General features: G+C 54.8%; 1 protein-coding gene across 7 annotated transcripts in view; it reads left to right on the top strand.

The window, feature by feature from the left end:
* Sipa1l3 (signal induced proliferation associated 1 like 3) overlaps positions 1 to 19962 on the top strand; it is a 189618-nt gene that overhangs the window by 97169 nt on the left and 72487 nt on the right. For all 7 annotated transcript variants that reach the window (XM_055594751.1, XM_055594747.1, XM_055594750.1 and 4 more), the window contains 2 exons: positions 13674 to 15494; positions 17428 to 17558. In XM_055594751.1, the coding sequence (XP_055450726.1) occupies positions 13985 to 15494; positions 17428 to 17558 (1641 nt within the window). In that variant the 5' untranslated portion in view covers positions 13674 to 13984. The remainder of the gene's footprint in view (positions 1 to 13673; positions 15495 to 17427; positions 17559 to 19962) is intronic.

Below are 19962 nucleotides of genomic sequence, written 5' to 3'. Positions count from 1 at the left end.
TTCTGTTTTTGTTTCCTTAATAATCAATGCCCTTAACTTTTTTTTTTTTTTCATCTCTAGTTATTTCTTGGGGATCAGTTTTCAGAAGTGAACATCTTAAAATTTAAATTGGTTGCCAAATTGCATGGAGAAAGGTTCCACCGTGCGTGTGAGCATGCATTTGTCCAGTCTGGAGGGCCTCATTGCCGTTCCGTGCTGCCTGTGCGTCTTTCGGCCTGTCTCTACCCGACTTGTGGCCCCAGTCTCCACAGCACTGTGCTGGGGCGGCATGCTACAGAAACAGAGCAGCCAGCTCTCACCATCTGCCAGCCAGGCCAGCCGGCCTGTCGCTGCAGGCGTAGGGCCGGCCTTTACGCTCCTGCCATCCTGTCAGCCCTGGTGGTCCGTGTCTACCCCCTTCCTCTGTCCCCAGATGGCCTGTGGTGGGCTGCTCCGACACTGCCTCTGTGGGCACAGCCCCATCTCCTGCCTCAGAAGGAGTGCTCGGCCCCCTCCCCCCACAGAAGGTGTGTGTGCACAGACCCTGCCCATGGGGGGAGGGTAGGGGGTGCTACTAAGAGTAAACAAGGATTCCAGGCCAAGGGAACTGCCTAGTGTGCTTCCACGTGTGCACACACGCCTAGTCAGAACAGGTCATGCCCACCCTCAGATCCTCTAGAGAGAGGTTTTAAATACAGTTACATACTTTTAACAACTAGGGGCTGGAGAGATGGCTCTGCAGTCTGGAAGACCCACTCGGGTTCGGTTGCAAGGACCCATGTCAGGCTCTTCACAGCTACTCGGACCTCCAGTTCCAGAAGGTCTGAAGCCCTCTTGTACCCATAACCTCAGGCAGGTACATACACACATGCACATAAATAAAAATAAATATGTTTTAGAAGGCCCCCACTCCTAGCAGAAGAGTGATTGGCTGCTGAGGGAAAAAAGAGTAGCAGATCTCTCTCTCTCTCTCTCTCTCTCTCTCTCTCTCTCTCTCACACACACACACACACACACACACACACACACTCAGGCAGCACTAATTTTGCTGACTGAGGTTGATTGGTTGAACTCTTTTTTTTTTCTTTCTTTTCTTTCTTTTTTAAAATTTTTCCAAGACAGGGTTTCTCTGTGTAGCCCTGGCTGTCCTGGACTCTCTTTGTAGACCAGGCTGGCCTGGAACTCCAGAGATTTCCTTGCCTCTGCCTCCCTGAGTGCTGGGACCACAGGTGTGCGCCACCACCGCCCAACTTTGAACTCCATGTTTTTATAGTGCGCTAGATCATGAGCATTGTCTAAAGCGCAGGCAGAGGCGCCCTGCTTCTCTGCTGCTGGGGGACAGAGTGTGCGCGTAGGTAGATGTGTGCATATGTACAGGCGTGTGGACCCGTGGGAGCCAGGGATCAAATTCAGGTGTCCTCCTCTATCGCTGTCCACCTTTTCACTTTATTTTATCTATTTATTTTCTTGAGGCAGGGCCCCTCACTGAGTCAGGAGCTCACCCCTTAGGCTAGGCTGTTCGGCCGGCCCCTGCCATGTGCCCTTCTCTGTCTGGTAGTATTGGTGCATGTTGGCATGCCTAGTAGCGTGCAAGTCTTGGGGACTCAGACTCACGACCTCACGATTACACGGCAAGCGTTGCTCCACCCACCAGGCCATCCTGTCAGCTTCTCCCTGCCGCCCTGGGGAGGACTTGCTACCGTGACCTCGGCATCGCCGTGGGAGCCAGAGATAAGCAGTGAGTGGCCAGTGCTTTGAAGGCCTGTGGATATCCGGCCCCCTCCCCCTCGTCCAGCGTCTCGTCAGTTCAGCCTCACGGCGGCTTAGACAAGCGCTTCTCCCTGCGCTGTGTCCCCAGGGGGCTGGAAGATGGCTTAGCAGGTGAAAGCACTTGGAGCCAGGTTCAGTTCCCAGAATGCTGATGGCAGTTACAACCGTTACAAACTTGAGAGGACATACATACACACACATATACATATATCTACATGTAATGTTACCCGTGTCTGCGGTGTGCCATTTTCTGTGCAAAGTGCCTCATGGGGACCTTCTTGCTAGGTACACTAGCAGGCACACACGTGACACTGTTGTTCACCCTGGCACTTAATGGGTCTGCAGTTTGATCCCAGGCAGGCCAGCACCGGAGCCTGAACCTTCTTGCCTGTCACCAGAGACTGAGGGCAGGCATTTATTAGGCCTCTCTTCATGGCGATGATTACGATGGCTGTGGATGTGATGTGTCAAGGTTCAAATCTCTCTCGCACCTTTGGTCTCACCGTGACCTCCAGTGTGTGGCTTGCTGCGTTGAGCCTCAGAGTTTTCTCTATAAAGTGGGAGAAATTAGTAAGTTCACCTCCGTAAATGCCATGTCGAATTGTCATCAGGGTATAAAGATAGTTACATTGGGGAGAAGCAGAAAGTAAGAAAATAGAGGGGTCAGCAGGGCTTGGGGGAGAGACACCTGGCTTTGTGGAGCTCCGACTGCAGTACCGGACAGAGCGGGCTGCAGCTGAGGCCCCGGTGCCGCAGAGGTGGGGGTGGGGTTCTCCCACTTGTACTCCTGGTGCTATCAAATGGTGCTGTTCTGCTGAGGGGTCACGAGGCTGACCTTGGAGTCGGCACACCAGGTGCAGATCCCCTCTGTCCCTCTCCCTTTGTGGACCATCTCAGACTCCCCTACCCTGGCATTTTGCTGAGTGTCCCTGGCCAGTGCGTAGAGGGTTGAGCCGGGGTTTGCTGTCCTGTGCTCTGACAGGATGTGGCGGTCAGGGATCAGTGACCACTTAGGATGAAAAATGACCACTGTGGCATGAGAATGCCACCTAGGGGGTGTCCGCACCCCCTCCTCTCCCTACCCTCTCTGCAGAAGCCTTCTGATCACTCTCCTGGGATCTCCCTTGTACCCCCCCCCCCCCCGTATCCTCCCAGCCCCCAGCCATCCTCAGGTGAAGACAGGCAGAGCCAGAGACTCTGCAGCCCACCCTCTCCCCACCCCCCAGGAACAGGATGAGGCTTGAACAGCTGTTCTTTTACAAGGATTCCCTGGCTGTGTTTAATCAAGATTGTCAAATATTGATTTAATCTCCAGGCCCAACAGATGTGATCCTAGCAGGTTTCGGTGGCAATTAGCTGGAATTAGCTTGCAAGTCAGGCTTCATGCTGACAGGATGCCATCTTCTGCCCAGGAGCTAGCTGGGCCACAGGAGCAAGCATGGCAGGGGGAACCCCTAAGTGTTTATCCGTGGGCTCAGCCTGCTGGCCGTAGCCCGTGGGAACCACCTGCCCGCTGTGGCAGTGGAGATCCTGGGAACGAGAGGCGGCAGCTGTGGGCCCCTGTGCTGTAGCCAGTGAGCTTGCTGGGGAGACACTCAGTAGCCAGGGCCATGTCCCCCAACGTACAGTCACCCAAAAAGGCCCCTCTTCCAGTCTTTGAGCCTGCCTGGCTCTACCGTACCCTCCCCATTTGCTAGGACAGAGCTGCTGCTCCTGGGTGGGCCTGCTCTTAAACTCATATGCCAGGAAGCATATCTTTCCAATTGTTTCAGAGTCACATTTGAGGAGAGTGGGACTGTGCTCAGATGGGAACAACATGTTCGAGCCACATGTGCTTGGGAGGGAAGTGTGACACCTTCCCTCACCCATCTGGTCCCGCAGGTGCTCCAGGGGCCACCTCCCGTACCCCTGGCTCTGGGCTCTTGGGAGAGGGGGCTCCCTGTTCCTGTAACTCAGAAGGCCGAGGTTCAAAGGCTTAGTCCTTTGGTCTGGCACCGGGCCGTGAGTGTGCTGAGCCTTGACATAAGCAGACACAACGCTTTGCTCAGCATGAAGCCGTGTCATCGTCTCCATCCTACAGACGGGAAATGGAGGCATAGAAAGGCTCCTCTGTGTGCCCATGTTCTAGCTAGCGTGGCGGCAGTTAGAGTGGAGCCTGGGTGGTCTCTGCTTCAGTCCTCGGTGCTGTGGCTGCTGTACAGGGGAGAGCTCCGAGAGAATCTCCAGGAGTTGACACCCTCACTGTCTACGGTCACATGGTCACATGAGCCCCTAACCCACGTGAACGCAGCTGTACAAGAGAACAAAAGAAAGCAAAGGAGACCTGGCCCTGTGAGCCTCTGCTCGGGCTCAGCCTCTGCGAGGGGCACTGAGCAGGCCGCCAGGCCCTGAGGTCTCTGCCGTGGGAAAGGTACAGGTGGTTTGGACACCGCAGCCCGGGAGCAAGCCTGCTAAACGGACTGTCCCACAGCGGAGCTAGTGGGTCTCCAGAGGTTGCTGCCGTCAAGCTCACGGTCCTCCTGCCTCAACCCAGTGGACGCTGAGGTCATAGCGTGGGCCACCACACCCAGCACATCAGCTTTAATGCCAGGCGAGCCTCAGCCCCTCCCTCCCAGACTTGTTCTGTGGATTAAACAGGTTCATGCGTAAAGCCCATGCCGTGCGCTGTAATTACGCATTCAGGCCCTCAGCACGCGTTCGGGGTGCACCGGGCTGTTGGGCTCTTCGTATCGACAGCAACGTGAACGCCTATGCACCTGCCCTGACGTGCCCTGGGATAAAAATAAAGCAGCATGCACACCAGGAATTTCAATGTACAATTTTCATTCACCATTCCTCTTCCCCCCCAAGGGAGAAGAGTCATGCCTATTAAACACCGGCAAGAGCAGGTCGCCAGGGCCGGGTGGAATGCTCTGAGATGCACACCGCCGTTTGCCTTTAGAAACACGCGTCCTCTGGCTTCTTTGGCACTGAATACAAAACGGGATCTCATGGTCAAGCCCTGGATTTCTGGTGTGCAGCTAATGGACTGTCTTTGCCTTGACGCTTCCTAATGAGATTTCCAAGGCTTCCATTTGTCTTGGCTCCTACCGGTGCTGTGACATGGTCCCTAGTATTGCTCAAACCTCCACTGGGCCAGGAAGAAAGCCAGTGCTTCACCTGGAACTGCCACAGCACGCAGGGCAGTCAAGGCTGGGAACCAGAGTGTCCTGTTTGGACCCTAACGTCTACCTGCCAAGCCATGTGACTCGGGTGTTTCGCCGTCCTTGGCCCACTTTTGGAAGGGGCATGGCGGACGTCCCCGAGTGGGATCGCCAGTGCACACGGGCTACCGAGCTCCAGCACGTAAACCTGAACCTGGCACATGAGCGGAGGATATCGGGATTCGTGTTGCTATCAGCCCATCATCCCTCCCCTCCACCAAGAGCAATAGGAAGTATCTGAGACACCAGTCTTCCCAGCAGCTCGTGGAATCGGTCCTCTGGAGCCCCAGAGAGCTCCGTGGAGGTGGCAGGAAGCAGCGGTGGGACAGCAGCCACAGGCCCTCAGCAGGTCCCCGAAGCATCGCCTGCAGAGCTCTCCCTCGCCCTTTACTCCAGCGCTTGTCACGTGTGTGACCCTCAGGACCCTGGTGTGGTGGTTCGGATCCGAAACGAGCACCACAGAATCGTCTGTTTGGACACTTGGTCCCACCCAGTGGCGCTGTCTTGGGATATAGTGGAAGCTTTGGGGTGTGGGGCCCAGCTGGCAGCCTTGAAGCCGTGGCAGAGCTAGAGGGGTAGAGCCCAGCCCCCATCCCGCTCCCTGCCATGATGAGTGACCTCTCTCAAACCACGAGCCTGAGTCTCCCAGGTGGTTTTTCTCAGGAACTCTATCTCGGCCCCTAGACTGCCTGGCACTTCAGGTCATGCTGTTGCTCAGCCTCTGTTACGCATGCGCTCCCGACTCCCTGCTCTAGCCTCCGAAGTACTGGCTCTTGGCTTGCTGTCCGCCCCTCCCTCTTTCCTCCATGCTGGCTGCATACTGGAATCAGTTGCTCAACTTACTTACTTTGGCGGGACTGGGCAGTCTCACTGTGTAGACCTGTCTGTCTTTCTTGAAACTCTCTGTGTAGACCATCTGACCTTGAGCTCAGAGATCCACCTGCCTCTGCACTCTACACCACCATGCCCAGCCTAACTACAGCGCTTTTAAAAGACACTGGGTGTGCGGGGGGGGGGGGGGGGGGGGGGGGGCGCGGGAAGTTCCAGGATAAAGGCACTTGCTGCCAACCCTGATGTCGAGAGTTCTGTCCCAAAACCTAAATGGTAGGAGAAAACTGATTTCTGCTGGTTGTCCTCTGGCCCCATTGCTGCACCCACACACTCTCACATCTGTGTGCCAGAGTAGCTGGTTCAGAGCGTAAATAGCCACTTAAAACTCTTTTCACGTCCCTAGTGTCCTGCAGGGGTGACAGCTCCTCCCCTGGCCAGCCCTGCCCAGTGCCCTGAAGGGCTTTCCAGCTGTCCTTCTACAGAGCTGCCATGCTCTAGATCTTGGATGTTCCCTGGAGGCTCACATGCTAAAGGCTAGATTTTTAACCCATGGTACTGTTGGAAGAGCCAATGACAGGAACTTAGCCGGCTGGAGGCATGCCTCTGTTGGGGACTAGAACCCTGCCTGGCTCTCTCTCCTCCTTCTCCCACCCTCCGATCTGTGCTCAATTCTATCCCACCCAGCACTCCCTGCAGTGATGTTTGGGCTTGCTGTAGGCCCAAGGGACATGGCCAAGCAACCATACAATGGAGAAGGGAAGGGTGGGTTGATTATGGGGCATTTCAAATTCTCAGAGCCTGCACAGTGAATGCATCAATCGGGTCTGGGACAGGTTGACTAAACAAATACACTTTTGGTGCTTTTTTTGTTTAAGACAGAAGTTCACTGTGTAGCTTATCTGGCTTTAAATTCACAATCCTCCTGCCTCAACCAGTGATAGAGGGCAAGGGCTAAGGTGTCAACACTGAGCTGTGTCTAGAGGCACTAGCTGAATTTGAACTGCAGCAGGAAAAACACCACAGTCCTCAGGGTGGGCTGGAGGACTGGAGAGAGAGGAGAGGTGGGCAAAGGGGCAGGATGACGGCACTTCCAGGCTTAGCGTGCCGGGGCAGGGAGGGGGGCTGGCTTACAGCTCAGATGCAGCGGAAGCAGGTGGGCAGCTGCCCTCTGTGCTGATGAGTACTTTGGTGACCGCCCCATTGATATCAGTACTGGCTGTGTAGCTTCATTTGGCCCGTGGGATGTAGGAGGCTTTAAGGGTCATGGCATGTTTTAGCCACTCCTCTTTTCTCTGAACTTAGGCCATGGTCCCAGGCAAAGCTTCTCTGTGCTGGAAAGCAAATGATACAAGCAGAGCCGTCAGTCAGCCTGTGACAGAGCCCCCATCTATGAGTGCCCAGCAGCATATTTGGGGTTATTTGTTACTGCAGCAAAGCTTAGCTCATCCTGACTCTCCTGGGAAGGAACAGAGTTTGTGGGTGTGGAGAGATAAGAAGTCTTCTATCTGCAGTGTAAGCGAGTAGCTCCCAGTGACTTCAGCAGCAGCTGAACAATGAAATGGTTGGATCCAAAAGTATTTTCCCATCTCTTTTCCATGGGGGAAGGCGGGAGCTGCAGAGTCCAGCATGTTGTCTGTGATTGCAGGAAGGGTTGGGGCTGAAACTCAAGACCGAATCGGGGATAAAGGAGCTGGACGTCCTGGCCTTGGGCACATTGCTCCATCTGGCTGCGCCAGTTTGCTCATCTGCAAAACGGAGGTGGTAGCGAAGGTTGCCTTGTGGAGTTGTGAGGCTTAGCAAATAACAGTTAACAAACAGCAGGTGCTTAGGAAAGAACCTGGCCCACGGGAAGATGGTAGTCCCCGAAGCTGCTGTTACTCGTCCTGCCTCCGTGGACATGTTTGTTCTAAGACGGAAACATTTAGTGGTGATCCGTGGATTCGGGCCAGCTTCGTGCCTAGCCTGCCGTGGAGACTCAGATCATGAGGAGCACTCCTGAATTCTAACTCAGCTTCTTTCACAGATTTTTCTCTTCTCGTGACCAAAAGATAGCTTCAGTCTTCAGCTCCAGCTTTCCAGACAAAGACCTCACTGGTGTTAATGGACCAGACTGTGTACATGGCTTGCTCTTGAGCAGAGGATGAAGCCACTTGAGGCAGGCAGGCAGGCAATCTGCTCTTGGGGAAAGGAGTCGGACACATCACAGATAATGGTGTGCTGGATGCCTCGTGCTTCCCCTCTGACCTGCACTGAGCTTGCGGCAGACACTCTAGCCGCATAGAGGAGCTCCCTTCCTCTCTGCTGCCCCTAAGATAGGAGGCCTAGTTGGGACCATTCTCTGTGCTTGAGCCCCAGGTCTTCAGAGTAGCAGCTTGGGAACACAGGCTGACCATGGATTGTCTGCTCTTCTAACAGACCCTGCAGTCTCCCACAGGCAGCCAGGACAATCGCAGTATGGTTCTGTCTCTCCTTGTCTTCCTTACAACTGGAATGGCCACATGACCTTATTCTAGCCAATAATATGAAAGGATTGAGGTCAAAGGGATGACCTACGAAAGTCTCCTCCTGTCTGCCTCAGTCTCTGGGGTTCAGTGTGAAGCAAGGCCCACCGGCTTCTGACCATGAAACATGAAGAGCTATAAGCTAGCAACACACTGAACCTGCAGTGGGAAAGAATAGGGCATAGGTCATGTCTCTAACCAGGACTAGAGCCACCATCCCTGGCTCCCTAGTTAGGAAATAATTACATCATCATTGCCACCTTTGGTTGGAATCTGGTCACTTGCCACCAGTGGGCCCTGCGGACTCTTAGTCACCGCCTTTCCCTTCTGCATTTGCTGACCAGGGGCTGCCCAGCCTTTCCCCCACTCATGCTTCCACAGCTGCCTTCTTGATTTGTGGTCCAGGATCCACAGAAGCCAGACTTGGTTGGGGAACTCACAGAACCACTGGGAGGCCAGAGGAGCAAGAGTGGGTAAGGACCAGTGAGAGGGAACCAGAGTTCTCAGGAGAAGCCAAGCCAGTGTTCCTCCTGAGTGACGCTCTGTAGGCCCAGGTATACTGTGAGCCTCTCCTGGTTCCAGAATGCACTACCTCCCCCAAGTTCTGCCCACCCTGCCCTCTTCCCATAATTGGGAGGGGGGATGGGACAAACTCCCTCCAAAGCTTCCTGAAAGAATAGCAATGCGGGTGGAGGCCAGAATGCTTGGGACCAGAAATCAGCAGTGGAATTTTCCATTTGTAGCATCATTTTGGCATTTAAGTCTTTAAACAAACAAACAAAAGGTTCTTATGTAGCCATAGATGTCCTTGAATTCCATATCCTCATTGCCTCTACCTCTAATACCTGTAATACCGTTAGGATTACAGATGTGTGTCACCATGCCTAGTTGACATTTAAAATGTTTCAGATTTTCAAGTTTGGGATGCTCAGCCTAGAGGGTGGTGATGGAGAAGCAGAATTTCCCCCACTTTAGAATGATGTTGGGTCACTGGTCCAAGGCACACCACTGTTGGAGGCTAGCCATTTGGTTCACAGGCATACACCCTGTATCTGTCATAATTAGATTCCAAACTGGAAAGACCTATGAGTTTTTGGTTTTTTTTTTAGCATGTGATAACTCAGCATGCCCCAGAAGCTGTAGGCACCACTCAGCTCAGAACAGCACAGAGAGACCCAGCTGCATGCCTGAGGAGGGGTCTGTGCAGAGCCCCAGGCCTGTAGAGCATCTCTGTGTATTTACAGCAGAGCAAGATTCAACTAGAAGCCAGATACCATGGGAGGAGCCCATCTGGCAGGAGGTACACACCACAGCAAGTCAGGTTCCCAGCCGAGCCACCATTTGTCCCACCCAGCCCTAGTGTGACCTCAGGGGGAAAATCTCCCTCTGTGTAGTACCTGGGCCACACAGCCCTCCACTGAGCACACCTCTGCACAGACCATCCTGGGAAACATCTTTGGTAGAGTCAGTTCATAGGTGGATATGAACAAGAACATTTCCATCTTGTGTGAGCCACTGGTCACCAGAGGCTGCAACCCAGCCTCTCCACCCGTGTCCAGCCTACCTCTTACTTTGTAGTTTCTCAGTAATGCTACTGTCTTGGTTAGGGTTTCTGTTGCTATGATGGAACACTTTGGCCAGACGTAACTAGGGGAAGAAAGGGTTTATTTCACTCACAGTTAACAGTTCACTTCTGTAAGGACAGAAACTCAAGGCACTTGAGCTGAGGCAGAGGCCATGGAGCGATGCTGCTCATTGGCTTGCTCAGCTTGCTTTTTTACAGACCCTGGGGACACCAACTGAAGAATGGTAGCAAGTGCAATGGGTTGGGCCCTCCCCGATCAATCACTAAAACAATGCTCCACAGGCTTGCCTACAGCCAGATTTTATGGACGTGTTTTCTTAATTGAGGTTCCCTCTCTAATGACTCTAGCTGGTGTTAAGTTGACACAAAACGAGCCAGGCATGATGGAACACACCTATGATCCCAGTGTTTGTGCAGTCCCAGGACTCAAGAGGATACTGAGGCAGAAGCTGAAGGCAAGCATAAGCTACATAGTGAATGCCTGTCTTAGAAGAGAGATGCAGGATGAAAATTGAGGCCTAGAAGTGGCTCAGCCGTAGAGCACCTGTGTGTCACATACAAGGCTCTAGACAGAAGAAGCTCATGATTCTGAAAGCCAACCGTGCGTACCATGTAGAGGTACCATGTAGGCGTACCACGCCTGCCCACCTTCCCTTGTGATGCTGGGCCACATCAGCATCTCCCATTCACATGGGGCTTGGAAGCTGTGTGTGAATCAGAGAAGTGTGTTTTTGAGACTGAGGGAAATGTGAAGCAGGGAGGGCAGGGGCGTGAGGAGCCGGGACACAGGGTCCCTGAAATCCCTCTCTAACTCTGCCTTTTACAGTAGTTTTGCTGCTGCGCCCCTGCTGCTTGTGCTTTTCAGATGGGGAGACAGTGAGTGAAATTCCAGACCTCTGGTTGCTTTCGAAAACGAAGATGATGTAAGCTGGCGGACTTGAGGCCCATGCCCCTGCTGTGTAGTTCACCCTGGCCTCTGCCCTTTTGCCTTCCCTGTTTCCTCCCTGGGGTCTGGATTTTCCCCCTGTATCATCTCCCAGGTGTCTCAAGGAGTGTTCCTGTGCCCCTCACTCATGGGCACCCACAGAACAGAGGCGTGTTTTGCTCCCTCCCCAACATCTCCCTCCTCAACATCTCCCCATCTCAGAGTCTGCTGCCTGTCTTCTGTTTCGGGCCATGAACCTGCTCCTTGCTCCCCTCTTAGCTTCTCCCTCTAAGGTCACTCTATAAACACGTTAGGAAACACCCGCCACAGGACTCACTGCACACGAGGGCATCATCCACTCCCTCGTCTGGCAAGCACAGGGGGCTTTGACCCGAGTAGCTACGCACGGCCTTAGGGACTGTGGTGGTTTGAGTAGGCATGGCCCCCGTAGGCTCACAGATTTGAATGCTTGGCGTCTAAGCTCAGGTTCTATTGCTGTGAAGAGACACCATGACCGTGGCAACTCTTATAAAAGAAAACATTTAGTTGGGGCTGGCCTACAGTTCAGGGGTTTGGTCCGTCCTCATCACGGGGAGAAGAATGGCAGTGCGGGTAGACGCGGTGCTGGAGGAGATGAGAGTGCTACATCTTGACCCTCGGATATCAAGAAGAGACTGTGTGCCACACTGGGTGTAGCTGGAGCATAGGAGACCTCCAAGCCCACCCTCACAGTGGCACCCTTCTCCAGCAAGGCCACACCTCCTAACAGTGCCACTCCTTATGGACCAGGCATGCAAACACAGGAGTCTGTGTGGGTCATGCCCATGCGGACCGTCACACTTGGTCATCGGGCAACGTGGCATGGCTTGAGAGGGATTCGGAGGTGTGGCCTTGCTGGAGTAGGTGTAACCTTGTGCTTCTGGGGGTGGGCTTTTGCTTTTCAAAAGCCAAGGCAGGACCAGTGTAGGCTTCAGATCCGGCCCATAAGCCCCCCTGCTCCCACCATGACAGTGGACTCGATCTCTGACCCCGTCAGCCAGACCCAGTTAAGTGTTTTCTTTTATAAAGGAAAAGTTGCTGAGGTCATGGTGTCTTCTCACAGCAATAGAGTGCTAATGAGGCAAAGCCAAGGGCCAGAAAAGTTACTGGCCCCTCATGCAAGTGCTCAAGCCACGCAGCGCTGTGTTATCCTGAATAAAGTCTGTGCTGCCGGCAGGAAGAGGAGGCAGGGCCGCTGGGACAGCCAGCAGCTTCAGCCATGGGTGGTGGCCACTTCCCCTCCTTCTCCATCAGGGAGTTTCATTCAAGAACAGACCAAGAGAGGTGACTCTGGGAGTGTTAGAAGTGGAAGCCCCCTCCCCACGGGACGTTGGACAGGGGTTGGCTCTGGTCAGAATGAGGCCATCTGCTAACAGTGACAGAGCATCCCTGCAGTGGGGAGGGGACCTTACCACGCTAGAGCTGACAGATTGAGTTGGTGGCAACTGCTAAGAACAATAGGATGAAAGCAAACAGGGTGACAGGCCTGGAGGTAGGTCAGGTTGGAAGCACCCTGGAAAGGCCAGGAAGGCGATGCCAGTGTTCTGAAGTGGTCGGGTCAGGCTGGTGGCTGGTGGCCAGGAGGTGGGGCGTGCAGCAGAGAAGTGCTTGAGTGTGTTAGTCACTGGAAAGGCTCCTCTTGCAGCTTCTCCCCATGAATCTTTCGGGGCTCTGTTTGCCCACCCATCATTTTCCCTTCCTTCCCAGCAGAGAGGCAGGGCAGGTAGAGTATAGAGCAGGTGGGCAGTAAGCCTGTGCCATTCCGTCAGATTCCCGGAAATGCAGGGAAGGGGAGTGTGTTAGACGGAGCCACAGGGAGCCTGGGGGTGGACGGGACAAAGGAAAAATGGCTGTGGTGGGGTGGGAGAGGCAGGAAGAGCATCCGCCAGAGCATCGGGGACCTTGCTTGACTTGTGAGCAGACCAAGGCAACAAAAGACCCTTTGAGGTGGCAGAGACCAGGCAGACAGAGTATCTCAGGGTAGGAAAGAAGGCTGAGAACTCTAGTGGGTATGAAATGAGATCATGATGGGTTCTGTGTTGTTTTGTTTTGTTTTGTTTTATCTTTTTAAAGACCTCAGCTACTAGAGATGAGAACTGAAAAGTATTTGTGGACGGAATGACGTCCTGCTGTTGGCCGTAGCCCAGTGGTAGAGCACTTGACTGCAGTATGGAGAGTAGTTCCAGTTCCAGGAGTGCAGAAAGGAAACATAAAATATTTTTTTCAACAAAGAGGGACTGGCAAGATGGCTCAGTGGGTAAAGGCATGTGTTGTCAAGTCTGAAAACCCGAGTTTAATCCTTTGGATCCAAATGGTGGCAGGACAGAACTAATTCCCTGCTGCCAGATTGCCCTCTAACCTCCACACACGTGCTGTGGCATGCTTGAGCAGACGCACACAGTAAATGGCGGGGGCAGGGAGGAAGGTCTGGAATGTCACTCAGTGATAGAGCACTTGCCTAGCATGCACAGGCCTTGGGTTCCGTCCCCAGGACCACAGAAAATAAAGCCGGATGAACAGATGAAACAGGGCTGGCACCGAGCTCACACAGCTGGAGCTAACCTCTGCTTTTTATGTGACCAGAAACTCTTGCTAGACAGTGATGCCCTCCTATGACCCCAGCACTTGGGAGGAGAGGCAGGAGAATCTCTACAAGTTCAAAGCTATGTAGCAGGGCCTTGTCTGAGAAAGGAACAGGGGGTGGGGGGGTGGGCAGGCAGACAGGCTCACTCCATAATAATGAGTCTTCTCAAATGCCTCGTTCCCCAAAAAGCCCGTTTCCTGCCTTTGGGAAAAGAGTACACTACTCACATCTCCCTCTTCCTTCTCTCCTCTCACAGCATGGCTGGGAAGACTCCTACACCACCCAGAGGCCACGGCGTGCAGCCTCTGCTCTGTCTGCCCCACTGAGCCGCTGCCTCTGCAGTGCCCCAGATGACAGATAGCTGCCTCCTGGGGGTGCTCCTGTGCCGCTGTCCACAGCGATGGTGAAGACCTGGACTCTGCAGGCTCACCACCTCCAAGTGCACTTTCGGGGGCCAGCACCCTTTGTTCCAGGACTGGCGGGCCTGAACAATGGCTGAGGGCCAGGGAACCCCTTAGACTTGTACCTCGACTTCCAGGGGCAGCAGCACTCTAGTGCCCAAGGACTATGACCACCTATCGGCCTCTTCCTAATGATGGTGTGGACCTGGCAGCCAGCTGTGGGGCTAGGGGCACCGATACCCTCCCCGGGCCCCACCCTGGGGACTACACTCCCATGGGATTCTGGGCCCAGAACGGCAGCATGGCCCAGCCTCTCAGTGAGAGCCCAGCTACTGCCACCACTCGCCCCAGCCCCACCACCCCAGCAATGCCCAAGATGGGCGTGCGTGCCAGGGTGGCTGACTGGCCGCCCAAGCGGGAAGCCCTGAGAGAACAGAGCAACCCCAGCCCCTCACAGGACACAGAGGGCATGAAGCCCACCAAAGTGGCCCATTCCATGAGGAACCTACAGAATGGACAGCTCCCCTCCAGCACCCCAGCCTCCTCAGGGTCCAGAGCCTTCCATCGACTTTCCAGGAGAAGGTCCAAAGATGTAGAATTCCAGGATGGGTGGCCCAGGTCCCCTGGCCGGGCCTTCCTCCCCTTGCGACATCGGAGTAGCAGCGAGATCACCCTCAGTGAATGTGACGTGGAGGAAGCTGGAGAGCCTCGGGGGACCCGGCACCCAGGGGTGCTACCCCTCTTCCGAGAGTACGGCAGCACGTCCTCCATCGACGTGCAGGGTGTGCCAGAGCAGAGTTTCTTTGACATCCTCAACGAGTTCCGCAGCGAGCAGCCAGAGGCCCGGGGCTCCCAGAACCTCAGTGAGCTCCTGCGGGTGGACCCCGGCACACTCTCGGGGGGCGGCTGTGGAGCCAAGGGAGATGCCCGCAATGGCCAGCCCACCAGAGAGAGCCTCCAGACTCTGCAGCCTCTCAAGGAGAAGGAGAAGGCCCGGAAAAAAACCGTGCGGGGCCTGGGTGGAGACACCGTGGACTCATCCATCTTCAGGAAACTGAGGAGCAGTAAGCCTGAGGGGGAAGTAGGGCGACTGGGAGAGACCGAGGAGGGGCGAAGCCCGCCAGAAGCCAGCAGACCGTGGGTCTGCCAGAAGAGCTTTGCCCATTTTGACGTGCAGAGCATGCTGTTCGACCTCAACGAGGCAGCCGCCAACAGGGTGTCAGTGGCCCAGAGGCGCAACACCACCACAGGGGCCTCAGCGGCCTCAGCAGCCTCGGCCATGGTGACCCTCTCGGCGTCCCGGGCCCACAGCCTGGGGACTCTGGACCCGGCCTTCACCAGCACGGAGGATTTGAACTGCAAGGAGAACCTGGAGCAGGACCTGGGGGATGACAACAGCAACGAGCTGCTCCTCAGCTGCCCACACTTCCGCAATGAGATCGGCGGGGAGCGGGAGCGCAACGTGAGCTTCTCCCGGGCCTCCGTGGGCCCTCCGGGGGGCGGCAGTGAGGCCCACATCACCGAGCCCACCCTGAGCACCCACCGCACGAACGCCAGCATCTCCGTGCTGGAGGTCCCCAAGGAGCAGCAGAGGACGCAGAACCGACCGAGGCAGTACAGCATTGAGCACGTGGACCTGGGTGCTCGCTACTACCAGGACTACTTCGTGGGCAAAGGTGAAGAGGGGGAGCGGCCAGTGCCCCAGCTTGTCTTAGAAACACCCCCACTTGCTTAGTAATCTCCCCGTCTCATCACTGAGGGTGCCAGGAAAGCGGAGGCACCTTTGGTGCTCAGGAGGCCACAGTGAGCCACAACCCGGCACTCAGCCCCAGCGTCAGGCCCCAGCACCACCAAAACTAGATAAATGGTTCTCGCCAAATGTAGCGGATGCTAGCTAGGTCCTCCACGGGGCCCAGAGTAGTCTTGGGAGTCAGGCAAGGACATGGATTAGAGCGTCTGTCCGATAGCTTGTTAGCTTGTGAGGTTGACCTCATGGGGAAGGGGGTTGATTGTAGTGGATCCCACACCCCAACCAAATTGGCACTAAGAGGAACAGTGAAGCGTCCAGGTCGTAGCTAGCAGAACGCTGAGGAGGTGCCATGACAGTCCGTTATTTCAGTAACATGGGGTTCCCAGACAAGTATGTAAGGGGTGGGGAGTGTCACCGAGAGGCGGGGTACAGCAGGGCACACCTTTCTTCTCAGCACTCAGGAGACCAAGGTAGCTGCATCTTCAGTCTGAGGTAGACCACAGCTACATGGCAAGACCATGCCTCAAGAAGGAAAGACAGCAGAGGGGTGGGGACAGGTAGCCACTTCCTGCCAGGCATGCACAGTTGAATCCCAGTGTTGAGGCTGAGGCAGGAGGACTTTCAGTGTGAGGCCAGGTTAGTCTCCAGAAGCATTTTCAAAGATGACACAGAATAACGTGGTAAGGTCATGTCTGCTCCCATTTAGCCTTTCTAAATTTACTTCTTTGTAGCCATGTGGGCTCATGACTGATTTCATGTTCATTGAGCACTGACCCTGTGCTGGGATTTCCTACGAAGGTGGGAAAACCAACAGCAATGTGGGAGCCTCTTCGGGAGTAAACTTCCGCCCGTGGGAGGCAGTGCGCAGCGCTGGTCTCATCGGTCTGCACCCATTATTTTGGGGGTTAGCCTTGCATTCACCCAGTAGCATCTGAAAACAGGGACTGTCGGTTAAATACACAGAAGTCCAGGATGAGAACAAGAGACAGGTATCTGCTGTGTTCTTTAATTTTTGCTGATGGCAACATGAAGACTTTGAACCAGAGTCACAAGGGCTGCTGGTGGGGTGTTGCCACGTTTAAAAAAAAAAAACAATGCTAGGGTTGACTATCAGAAACAACTGTTTCCTAGTAGAATTCTCCGTGGCTTGTCTAGGGAAAAGGGGAGAGCAGAAACCTGGCCCCGGGCTTGTTTACAGCCATCACCCTCAGCATTCCCACCACTTAGGTCTGTGGAAGCATGGTCAGACATAGGCATGACTTGGGTATCTGTGTCAGGGCCCTGAACACATCTGAGGCCCGGGCTCCTAATGGCCAGCATTTAAGCCGAATGCTTACTGTGTGCCGGCCTGGTGCCGTGCTCACTCAATTAATCCTCACATTGCTGAGTTAAGCCCATTTGACTGCTGAGAATCCCATCATGTGACCTGGCCGGGGCCAGATATCTAATCCCAACCGAGAATTTGTGTCGGCAGGAGACGCCCTAGGCTGAGAGCTTAACCGATTCACAACAGCTAATGGGAGCTAAACCGGCAAGCCGTTCACGGAGCCAGGATTAATCCCAGCGGCCCGGGTCGACGAGCCGCTGTGACTACACCACACCTTTCATCACTGTAGTCTGGCTCTCACACGCCAGCTCTGAACTGTGGGTACCCTCTGAGTCCCCGTTCCTCAGATGAGAGTAGCGGGGCTTGGAAGAGGCCTGTGACGTTTCCCTTCACTGGCCTTGGGTCCGTGAGTTTATGTGAGGCTGCCATCCTGTCCCTTAATCACCCTCGAATCGCTCCGTGAGGAGGCTGCCAAGGGCTGTGCCCTCTCCTTCCAGACATCTGACCATACCTCCCCACGCTCCCTTTTCAGAGCATGCCAATTACTTTGGTGTGGATGAGAAGCTGGGGCCTGTGGCCGTGAGCATCAAGAGGGAGAAGCTGGAGGACCACAAGGACCATGGGCCTCAGTACCAGTACAGGATCATCTTCCGGACTCGAGAGGTAGGGCCCGGCACCACTGCACCCGCTGGGTAAAGAGGCACCGTAAACCCTCCCCACTTCCACGGCCCGGTCCTACCAGGTTCCAGGGTAACTTCCGTGCCCACATCTTGTAAGAGGCCCGGTAACGTGATCCCGTGAGTCTGTCCATTTTACAGAGGGGAAAACTGATAATCAGAAATCACGAGAATTGTAGCAAATAGGAGGCCAGGCCAGAATCTGAACCTGGCAGGTGACTTCAAAGATCAGGATCACAAACCCTGTTCTCAAGAGATTGACTCCAGTGGGCACTAAAAAAGGAAAAGAAAATTGTAGCCAAGTAGGAGAGGGAGGGATCATTTCAGGAGTCAGGAACTAAGGAAGACTCCAAGCCACAGTCGGGGCAGGCCTAGGGCATCCAGCAAGCCCTGCCGTGCCAAGCAGCTCTGACCTCTACCCACCGGCCTGCTCCGTTCTGAGCTGAGGACCCCACTGTGCTGCTCAGCCACCCCTGTAGTAAAACTTGGCCCCAGCAGTGGGAAAGGCATGTTGCTGAGCCCCACACCAATACACGTGATTTGTGTGGGAAATATGTTTGTGTCTTAAAGGCATAGACGCTCGCTGATGGCTGTCACTGTAGGCCAGGGATGGAACTGCTTCAGGCCCAGGTTGACACAGTCTTCTGTGAGGCTGCAGAACTTGGCTCTTCTCCTCCGCTCAGCCTGGTTGGCTCTGCCTCTCTTTTCATGATGAATGCCATTCTCTTCTGTCACCAGCAAGCTCTCTTCAGTCCTGGGGAGAGGGGCCACTGTCCTGGGCCTCTAGATCCTGCTTGCTTTTCATACGGAAGGATGAATCATGTCTGCGGGATCCCTGATTGGCTGTGTGTGGATCCCACGCCCACTGGGCCCCACATCAACAGGGGTGAGAGAGGGTGAGAGAAATGGGCACCCAGATCTAGGACATGCTCCGCCTTAGGGCTGGAGCCACCGCCCTCGCACTGAGATTGACAGTTCCATGGGAGCCACCCAAGGAGAAGAGGGGAGAGGAGGAGGAGGCCCTCAGCAGGAGGGCGCGGCGGTGTTTTGTTTGTTTCTGTTTTTGAGAGCATGTCTCCTGGGGCCTGAGCTGGCCTCCCACTCATTGTGTATCCGAGGCTGGCCCTGAGCCCCTGGTCCTCCCGCCTCCACCTTCTGAACACTGAGATTACAGGCATGCACTACCGCATCCAACAGAAAAAGTCGGTTCTAGCTTGCCCTGCCCCTGCCGTTGGCTTCGGTCCGTAGTAGTCCAAAGCACCTTAGCAACCGTGGCAAAGATGTCAGCTTCTGAAAGAGCCACGGAAAAGCAGCCTTCCCAGAAGGGCAGCTGACAGCTGACAGAGGCCCACACACTGAGGATCCCTGTGTGCCAGGCCTACACACTGGCACGAAAACCCACAGGCTGCCACTGCCAGGGACTTGACTTTGAGTTTTGGAGCTCGTCCTGGCAGGCAGATGAGGCGCCGAGGACAGTCACCCCACCCAGCAGAGACTTTGAACTAGATGACACAGACCTTGTGGCAGCTGAGGAGAGTGGGCCCCAAAGTCACATGCCCAGACTGCGGGTGGTCCTCGACCTGTGACCTAGCCGGTCTTTCCTTCTGCTCACCTTTCTGGCCATTTGAGCACCGGGGCAGAATGCGAGGTGACAGCTCACCCAGCCTGAGAATGCTTGAGGACACATGCTGGTTAAATGCCAAACCTGTACGCACGCTCATGAGAGACTCGTATTCTTGCATCAGCAAAGGTGGCAAATGGACTTAGCACTGCAGGGCCAGGGCCACGATCTGCCTTCGCCTAGGCTAGCTGACATCAGCCTCGTAATCTCACAGGCTGTCGGATAAAGTAGATACAGAGCAGTTAGCTTTCCAGTAAGAGACAGGGCCAGGTGTCTCTCTGTCCATCACCCTCTGGCCACCCCACTCAGCCGCCTCAGGGAGTCACCTGACACAGATTAGGAATTCCCCCCGCCCCCACGCCACACTGGGCATGTGTGTGGTATAAGAACTCATACTTACATATGCAAGCTGTACCCAGGGAGGTCAGAGGAAGGCGTTGAAGCCTCAGGGACCAGGGTTATAGGTGGTTGTGAGCCACCGTGTGGATTCTAGGAACTGCACCTGAAGCTCCCAGAAGTGCTTCTTTATTCCGTCCACCCATTCATCCATCTATCCACCCACCCACCCACCCACCCATCCATCCATCCATCCATCCATCCATCCATCCAGATAGGGTATCACTATGTAGCTGTGGCTGTCCCGGAACTCACTATGTAGACCAGACTGGCCTTGAACTCACAGAGATCTGCCTCTGCCTCCCAATGCACCACCATGCACAAAACATTCTCTTCTGTCACCAGCAAGCTCTCTTCAGTCCTGGGGAGAGGG

Source organism: Psammomys obesus, unplaced genomic scaffold, assembly GCF_907164565.1.
Source record: "Psammomys obesus unplaced genomic scaffold, mPsaObe1.curated_primary_1811, whole genome shotgun sequence".
NCBI classification, from domain to species: Eukaryota; Metazoa; Chordata; class Mammalia; order Rodentia; family Muridae; genus Psammomys; species Psammomys obesus.
Note: the sequence above shows the minus strand (reverse complement) of the source record. Positions and strands in the feature narration are given on the sequence as shown.